The 9,976-nt window shown below is 37.1% G+C and overlaps 1 protein-coding gene across 1 annotated transcript; it reads left to right on the top strand.

Moving 5' to 3' along the window:
• The first annotated feature begins 948 nt into the window (after nt 1-948).
• LOC145224983 (splicing factor U2AF 50 kDa subunit-like) lies at nt 949-8,341 on the top strand. The gene is made up of 5 exons (XM_080091627.1): nt 949-1,252; nt 1,658-1,886; nt 2,394-3,047; nt 3,248-3,397; nt 8,013-8,341. Exons 1-5 carry the CDS (start codon nt 1,017-1,019, stop codon nt 8,202-8,204), a joined length of 1,461 nt encoding a protein of 486 aa, XP_079947753.1. The 5' UTR covers nt 949-1,016; the 3' UTR covers nt 8,205-8,341.
• The last annotated feature ends 1,635 nt before the right edge of the window (nt 8,342-9,976 follow it).

The raw sequence follows: 9,976 nt of genomic DNA, 5'->3' as shown, positions 1-9,976 counted from the left end.
GAAACATTTAATAAACTTTTAAAAATGTTTTGTAAGTTTTATAATTTCTGGAATATAAGATTGGGCCCAAACTAGTGCATTTGGAAAAATTCAACACTAAAAGTTTTCCCTGTAATAATAGGTAATTGCTGGTTGCTTATAGCATCTTAATTAGCCTAAAAAGTGCGGAACTTTATCCAGTTTTTTAGCCACAAATTTTTTTCACTCTGGCATACCTTCAGCAGGAATGTGTTTTATTATCATAATCTGCACAAACCCTGTGGATACAGAAAAATTGAAATTATTTGCTCCTGTGAATTGAAAAAAAAATATATTTTTAAGCAATGTCATCTTAGGTTTTATGTTCTTCCTCATTTTGGGTTGGCTTTTTTAATTTATGTAGACTGCTTACATGATGGGGTATTAGTACCACAGGTGTGCTAAAGCAGGGCTTCTCAAACTGTGGGTCGCGACCCAAATTGGGGTCGCGAAATCTAATTTTGAGGTCATGAAACATGCGTTATTATGTCATTGTGACAATAAATGGTATACATGCGTCAATTAATTGTTTAAACATCATTCATGTGTTTAGGCTATACCCAAGGGGTCACATAGAAATTTCTGTTCTAAAATGGGGTCGCAGAGCGAGAAAGTTTGAGAAGCCCTGTGCTAAAGTGCACTCTTGTGTATCAAAGATGCGCAACCTAAAATCCTGCATGCGACACTACCTGACTTGCATTGCAAAATGTACATTACATAAATTGTTGGTACATGTCAGGTAAAACTGTGAATAGAACGCTAAACTGTGTATGATTGAGGCTAAGTTCAAAGGGGTTGGTTAGTTGAATGATGTGCACCACCCACATTTTTTCCAGCTTTTGCGTGTTTCTGTAAAAAAGTACTTGGTGATAAGAAATATGGCATACCCCTACCCCTTCATTACAAATAAGCTCCCAGAGAAGATAAAACATTGTTATTATTTATTACCCTATAGTAATATTTTGTAAGCTCAATTTGATTTGGTAAAAGCATACAGAATGAGCAATGGAATGAACTACCAGGAAGGTATGATGCCAGGAATGGGCATGCCTCCTGGTGGTTACAACGGAGAAATGCCATATGGAAACTTACCAGGCAGTGAAATGAAACAAGAACCACCATCCAAGGAGGAAAGACATGGTGAGCGCAGCAGTTCTGGAAGGCATCGCGACAGGAAGCGTAGTCGAGATCGCGAACGAAGAAAGAGAAGCAGAAGTCGTGATAGGGGTCGAAGGTAACTTACCACTGTAGCTCGTCATATGTTAATTACAAATAAGTGCGGGGTAGTGGTTTTCATCAAGAGAGAAAGAACTTGGTTTAACAGTAAAGGCAGAATGCACAGAACACCAGACGCACTGTTCATCTTAAATCAAAAAAATAATTCTAGCAAGTTTGACAACCAAACTATCTCACATTGCCTAATAGACAAAACAATGATGACACATTCGTACGCTGGGTAAAACTTACTACTGTTCCAACTTGTATATTGGTGTTAACCATATTGTCCTTTTATAACATGCAATAGTTGATTAACAGGTAAGAGCTGAATTGAGTGTAAATGGGTAATTCTGTGGTTTGAATTGCTTTTTGTTTCTCAATGTTTATTTTAATTTTGCAGCTGACCTTTTCTCCCAAACAGGCACCGTTCTCGTAGCAGAGACAAGAAGCGAAGATCCAGAAGCAAGGAGCGATCTGAACGAAGCAAACCAAAAAGAAAATATCGCTATTGGGATGTTCCTCCAGTTGGCTACGAACATGTGACACCTCTCCAATACAAAGCGATGCAAGCTGCCGGACAGATTCCACTGGTTGCATCATCTCAAGTCTTGGGCAGCGTGGGTGGTGGAGCTGCAGAAACTACACTTCAGGTAAAACTTTTGTTCATAAAAAAGTTACGATATGCTTTGCATTGTTTGTGCTCAACCCACCATAGTTTAAAGCAGTGTTTCTTAACCTTTTTAGTGCTCGTACCCTTTGAGCTTTCATAAAATTTTCTCGTACCCCCTGTTTAAAATAGCCGACGGAAGTTAATAAATTGTAATAATAGGAATTAACATAATTTTAATAATAGCTATTTATAACTTGCATTTTGGATGCATGCATTAAAACAGTATTGTAAGTAATACAAAACCAACCCGTTTTAGATGTATAACAAAGTAACTTGTTACGCATTCTTCACAAATATGCCTGAATACGGTATAATTTCACCCTGCATGTCGTACCCCCTGCTCTAGTGCTTCGTACCCCCAAGGGGTACATGTACCCCTGGTTAAGAACCCCTGGTTTAAAGGATTGTAGCGTGTAAAAATTTAAACATGTGTGTACACTTCTGCAAATTATAGTGACCAACCTCTATTGTGTGCTATCATGCACAGGTCCCAGTTGCTGGTAGTCAAATGACAAGGCAGGCAAGAAGACTCTATGTTGGAAACATTCCATTTGGAGTTACTGAAGATGCTATGATGGAGTTTTTTAACAACCAAATGCATGTTGCTGGACTTTCACAAGCACCCGGTGATCCAATTTTGGCTGTACAAATAAACTTGGACAAAAATTTTGCATTTCTGGAGTTCCGTTCGGTTGATGAAACATCACAAGCTCTTGCATTTGATGGCATAAACTTCATGAATCAGTCATTGAAGATCCGCAGGCCAAGTGATTACAAACCACTTCCAGGCAGTGCAGACCAACCCGCTGTGCATCTGCCAGGAGTTATCTCTACAGTGGTTCAAGATTCACAGCACAAAATTTTTGTCGGAGGACTTCCAAACTATCTTGGTGATGATCAAGTAAAAGAGTTGCTGACTTCCTTTGGCCCATTGAGAGCATTCAATCTTGTTAAGGACAGTGCCACGGGGTTGTCAAAGGGTTATGCTTTTGCAGAGTATGTTGACTATTTGATTACAGATCAAGCAATAGCAGGTTTAAATGCAATGCAGCTTGGAGAGAAGAAGTTAATTGTACAGAGAGCTAGTGTTGGAGCAAAGAATAATCCATTTGGTGCCATCCTAGCACCTGTTACCTTGCAGGTATGTTATTGTCACCTTTTTGCCCTGCAATTTTTAAGGAATTTTACATACATATATTACATTTATGTAAAAGCATCAAGCCAGTAAATGATAAGCTGCAGACATTGGACACTTCTCAAATTGATTTTTTTTCACATTATCACATGAAAACTTCCGCATTGAAGCAGAAATTGTTGTGACAGCACATATTGGCATTTCAGATACCTGGTATGGTCCAAGCTACTGGTGCAGGAGCCCCTACTTCTGTGTTGTGTCTTATGAACATGGTTACTCCAGAAGAGCTGGAAGATGATGATGAATATGAAGATATTCTTGAAGATATTAGAGATGAATGCAATAAGCTTGGGAAGGTAATACAAATTATGTAATTTGCATGCTCAAACTGATTGCTGTTATTGGTTGTTATGTTGATAGTTCAATAAGGAAAATATGTTGCAGTAGTTGGAAAATGGTTAGTGTTGTTATTATATCCAGGGTTTGTCTGAATTTTTTTCTTGAAAGGACTCATTCAGGGCCTTATACACACAACTAAATTCATCTAATACATAATTATGGGTCCCCTTCCATGAAGGGGATACATATTGTTTTCAAATGTCTATATTTATGGGTCCCCTTCCCTGAAGGGGACACATATTGTTTTTGTCCGTATTTTTTTTCTTTTTTCTGTCTAACGCTGGTTTGTTAAACGCATTTGGTCAAGAAAGAGTGCTTCAAATTTATTCAAATTTGGACAGATGTTAGTTATTAATCTAAATTTGATCCTCCTGAAGTTTGACCCCGAATTACCCAGCGGTTCACCCACAGGCCCCCAAAATTCCAATTTTTTTAAAACATGGTTTGTTATATATGTTTGGTCAAGAAAGAGTGCTTCAAATTTGTTTAATTTTTGTCAGATGTTAGTTATTAACCAAAATTTGATCCTCCTGAAGTTTGACCCTGAATGAACCCAGGGTTCACCCACAGGCCCCCGAAATGTAAAATTTTTAACGCTGGTTTGGTAAAGAAAGAGTGCTTCAAATTTATTCAAATTTGGACATATGTTAGTTATTAATCCAAACTTGATCCTCCAGAAGTTTGACCCCGAATTACCCAGCGGTTCACCCACAGGCCCCCGAAACGTAAATGTGTCTAACGCTCGTTTGGTCAAGAAAGACACTGTTTTGCACAGCAATGCTATTTCGTTTTATTATTAAGTTATCACTCACATTTTTAGTTTTGGCAAAGGTTTCACACCTATGACCTGATTTAAACCTAATAAGCGTGCTTCGGTTTCGTATATGTCAAGCAAAACTTGTTAATCAAAATAAACTTGAAAAAATAAACTTAACATTTTTGCAAGATAAATGTTTTTTTTTAAATGCTCGTTGTCAGGTCGGCCGCCGCTGACTACGGGTTACTTAAGGTCAACTAGTAGGTACACAGTTCAGAACTTTCTTTCATCATAACGTAGCGTTTTTTTGCAATAAATTTAGGAATCAACACTCAAGGCATGTATAAATTAGGTTAAACCGTGTTGTTGAACAGTAAGGACGGCGTGCTATTGAAAACGGTGTCAATAGGCCAAACAGTCGTTTGGCGTGTGCACCCTGAGAGGTTACTACAGGTCAATGGTTTTGCGAAACAAAGTTAAATGAAAAACAATTTGTTATGTGTATACTTGTAGCAAATTGCTTTTTAATTTAAAGTGTCTGTAACACAACTGTTACAGCTTTCTAAAAAAATTGTGTTTAAAACCCGACCTTGGACGACAATATCTGGGTCAAAGCAAGAGATTAAATTAAAGTATTTGTTTCGTTCTTTTTCAATGTTTTTGTAATTATATGACAATAATAGTGCAAAAAGAATACGAACAAAAATTTTTTATTGTTGGGTTAATGCTTTCTAAAAATTTGTCCTTAAAAATCGAAAAGTCACCGCAACATTTGTTTACTGTAAATCCGCACAAACACGCGTGTGGGGACCCATTAGTTTTTGTTTACAAAAACAATCATATGTGTACATAGGCGTCGATTTTTTAATTATTTGCAAAATTTTAGGGGAGACCTTTCCATGTTTTGGAAACATCCATTCAGCCGTTAAAACCCACAATCTTAGGAACACAAAGCAGTTGCGTTAACTGCTCCGTTGCCCTGGCGACCGCACGATCTAAGTTATGACCGTTATTCGGTTAAACCAGGGGTCACAAAACGTTTTACACTGCAGGGCCGGATAACTTTAATAATGATTCGCGCGAGCCGCATAGTTAACATGTTCTAGCGCCGTCTTTCCAAACTTAGTCCGCGATGTGATTTTCATAGGGTGGCAAAAATATGGTCCTTCTACAATCCCATTTAAAATCTGGTGATCCGACTGTTAAATTGTATAGTTAGTATCAACTAACGAGCAATGCTTGTATATTACGTCACAAGTAACAAAAGAATGCAATCGTTCGCGCACAATTAACACTTGTAGTCTCGTCTGTGACGTAACAAACTGGCTGTGGTCTATTTTGTGCGTTGTATTCCTTTAAATCCAAAAAAATGTGGGCCGTAGTTTGATGACCCCTGGGTTAAACAAACGAAATAAAGTTTGCATATATAGCAATCTTTCGCACAGTCAGATCGTAAAGTTGCCACAGGATTTAAGTATACATTGTTCAAGATTGTATGTGACGATTTTTAAACAACTCAACATTAAACTGACAACGTCTTATTCGAGGGTTGCTCGCGTTTTGGTTGCAAAAATGCCTATATATTAGCTTGACTAATCATTCCTGCAGTTAACATAAAGCAAATATAAGGTACTTGAACAACCAGCCTGCACTGGGAATAAAACAATTAACAATCACATAACAATGTCGATTGTTACTGGAACCATTGTTACGTTGCGTAACAAACCACGAGACACTTGCGTTTGTCATTGATTGTGACCTTCAATCTTACAAACAGTCGTTTTTAACTACGTACTTTCGTGTATGTGGTCTTTCTGGCAATACTTTATTTTAAACAAAAACAGGGGAGACAATACATATGTTGTCACCCCTGTTTTTTCAGGAGGGGAGACATGTCACCCCGGTCACTTAAATCGACGCCTATGTATGTGTAGATCATATGATGTGTATAGTAAATTGGTAAATATCGTATAGAATATATAAAATGGAAGTATATCAGAAAGCCACCCTTCTAGTTTTTTTTCTTTTTTTCCGTCTAACGTGGATTTGTTCCCACGTTTTGGTCAGGGTTCAAACTTTTTCAAATTTACACACATTATAGATATTGGTCTAAAGATGGTCCATGTGAACTTTGACCCCGTTTGATCCCTCGGTTCACACATAGCCCCCAAAATGTGAAATTTACGGCTATACTTGATAAAGCTGACGATTCTGGAGTTTCATACTTTTTTGATTGGTACATTGCACTGTATTTTAAAGTATTTTGTAACTTGAAGTTGTATATATCCATTTTCACCCCTTTACCCCCAAATATTTGTTTGTTATTTCACATGTTAATAAGGTCAGAAATACAAGACTTAACCTGCTGAAATTTTAAACAGCTGTGGATAGGGTGCTCCTTGTTGGCTGTTAAAAATTTCAGTGCAATCGGCTCAGTAATTACTCTTACAGCCCCAAATGTGTTTTTTCATGCCGTCTTTTGTCAAATTTGTGCTCGCTCAGTACACAGCTGACGCAATGGGAGTGATTGACGATAGTGGCGCATGAAAAAATGCCTTTGCTTCACGCATGAACACAGTCGTCACTTGACCATTTTCTCACTGGTTGGAATTAAGATGTTATGATGTTAGTTATTTGCGTTAATGTAGGTCAACTTATTGGTGTTTCGAAACGCAGAGCGACAACGCAGCACGATTTGTTACACCTATGTAACGTGACTTCTCAAACTGAAAGCGTTAATAAAACTGAATTTCAGAACAGGTTTTGGACATAAAAAGCTCAGCTAAGCAATCGTATTGTTGGTATAAGGAAACTTAACGGCACCAGGGAACGCAAAAATCCTAATTCAACAAACAAAGGGCTATTAAAGAAAAAAAATGTTGAAACTTTGTTAAAAGTTATATAGTTGGACTCATCCATTTTCCACCTCGTGAAAACAACGTGCAACTGTATGTCGAAAAAAGCCCAATTGGGCCCGAAAAGCGCAAACCTGCCCACTGAAAAGTGAATATCTCGGCCTCGCGCATAACTGAACGTGCTATCAGGCAGTCTTTTTGCACTGTGCAACTAAGATATGTTTGTAGATCATTTAAAAACGTTAGTTATGCAATTGTTGTATGTTTGTAGATCATTTAAAAACGTTAGTTATGCAATCTGTTATCAAATCGCATATGCATATGTGTGGGGACCCATTAGATTATACTTGCAGAAACAATTATGTTATAAAGTGCCAGGAAAAAGATAGGGACCCAGTGAAATGTAGATGCCAAATATATATCCATTATAAATATAGTAAATGGTATATGTGATACATCGTTAAATATGATGTAGTATATATAAACTGGCAATATATAGGAAAACCACTATTCTAGTTTTTAGACAGGTCTAAAAGTGGTGAAGTTTGTTCCATATATGAAAAATTATTGTGATAATAGGGATGTTGGGCACATGCCTGTCATCACACTTACAAAAAGATTATGTGCATTTGGGAAATTATGTAAATTTATATCTAATCTGTTTTGATTCTGCAAAAGTATGTGATTTGCCACAACTAACAATATTTGTGAGTGTGACCATGACTCACAATTTACCAACAAGAAAAACATTATTTATAGGATAGGCCTTTTAACATTCTTTTTTAAGATATAATGTTTCAATATACTTTCTAACATAGTTTAAATATACCATTATATTTTTCATTTTACATGCCATATTAGGGCAGTATTATATGATGTTGGGCAATAAATACAAGGGAAAAGCAAACTTAACAATGACTGCTACAAAGACGTTAAATGAAAACTTATTGTGTTTGCAAGGTTGTAAGTTTGGAAATTCCACGACCTGGGCCAACAAACATGGAAGGAATTGGAAAGATATATGTGGAATTTGCCAACCATCTTGATTGTCAAAAAGCATCAAGTGCACTGTCAGGTCGCAAGTTTTCCAATCGGGTAGTGGTTACATCATTTTATGACCCGGAACTTTATCATCACCGCCAATTCAACTAATCTTCTCTACATAACAAGTTCAACCAAATTGCTTTACTAACAACATGAAGTTGAGCTATCCAAGGTTATGAAAAAAATGTTTTTAATGTGGTCTGGAAGTAAATGTGTAAATAAAATGGACAGCCTTTTTTGATGTATCTGAATTGAGAATTTATTACAGGATTGTAATCACAATTAAAAACTTGAAACAGAAACCTTCTTACTCTGAACTAAAATGCATTGACATAAATTTTTGGGGGTTTCATGAGTAGCATACAGGATATTGAACAGTCAAAATTGCCAACGAGAAGAGGATAGTTTGTCAACGAGATTGACTATGGTGCATGACGCAGCAAGGCGTTGTCGCCCACCAAGGTTAAATTAAACAAACAAGGGTTAAGTTAAAATATATCGTCAGGTCAATGCACAAATCATTTTCTCGATTTATTTGCTACTTTTACAGGTAAAAAATAATTATTGTAACCTTAGTTGGGATTACCAGTGGACCGGAATTTGGGCGTAAAAGCCTGTGTCCAATAATAATTTTCAAAACCCATCGAATGTCCGGAACTGTAGCGTCCATAGATAACAGTATTTTTGCCTGCTAAGAGCGATTCTTGACTCCCAACTCGTTCGGCATACTTCAGAGACTTGCATTAAGGCAGTGGTTCCCAAACTATGCGCCGCGGCACACTTGTATGCCGCGAGATGTCATTAGGTGTGCCGCAAAAATATTGAAATTAAAATCAATCAAGTAGAGTAGTAGTACCAGGTGCTTCGACCACTAGGCCAACATGCTCCACGTCTCTGAGATGTTCAACTAGGCTATTTAACTATGAAAGTGACCTGTATAGCGGCTTTATAACCTCATAGTTAGTGCCTTTGTCAGCTAAAAAAATTATTCAAATGTTCGAAGTGCGCCAATTAATTTTTGTTTTTTCTAAAATGCGCCTTAAAAGAAAAAAGTTTGGGAACCACTGCATTAAGGTTTTCTATAGATAACCGCCTCAGTTGATTGTGCGACATGTATTTATTTTTTGCTTTTTACGTAGCCCTAATTATTCACTACTAAACGTAACTATGTCGAGGCAGCATGTAAGAACTTTGGTCTGGTTGCGTTGCGCGTTCCTATTGCCCCTTGTTTAGGAGGGAATGCAGTAAATATATATTTTTAGTACGAGTACTTGGAATGCAAGCAGTTTCTTGAGGGTTGACATTTCGGTCTACACTGTTTAATAAGTGTCAAATAAAGTGTTTCATCACAGTTGACTTCAGTTAAATTACATCTTCTCAAATAACGGAGCGTAGTTAAAGAATTAATATCACTACAATGAAGCTGTGACAAAAAAATCGCGACGAACAATTCTAAAAAAATTTTTAGACTTTACTTAGCTCAGGGATCACCAAACTACGGCCCGCGAGGTCATTGCAACCTGCCCGCGACCACATTTTTTGGTTTGCCAAATCGTATTGATAATTAACTTTGTAACATTCAAAAATTAATCTAGCCTACTCCGTACGAAAGTTTTCCTGTCGCGATATGTAATTGATATTACCTAGTTTCATATAGGATTACATCAGTGGTTCTCAACTGGTGGTCCATGATGCCTTTTTTGGTGGTCCACAGGACGTGTACTAAATTTAGTATTAAACTGGAGATGATTACATATTTCACGTTAAAAGGGTATCAAAATGCTAGCTAGCTGATATCTCACTTCTTGAAAATCGATTTTAAAGAAGTATGTTTCAAGCCCAAATGGTTGTTTTGTATGCGTACTTCAATCTTGCTCAAA

Source organism: Phallusia mammillata, chromosome 1 (genome assembly GCF_965637545.1).
Source record: "Phallusia mammillata chromosome 1, kaPhaMamm4.hap1.1, whole genome shotgun sequence".
Lineage (NCBI taxonomy): Eukaryota > Metazoa > Chordata > Ascidiacea > Phlebobranchia > Ascidiidae > Phallusia > Phallusia mammillata.
This window is presented reverse-complemented; position numbering and strand designations above follow the sequence as displayed.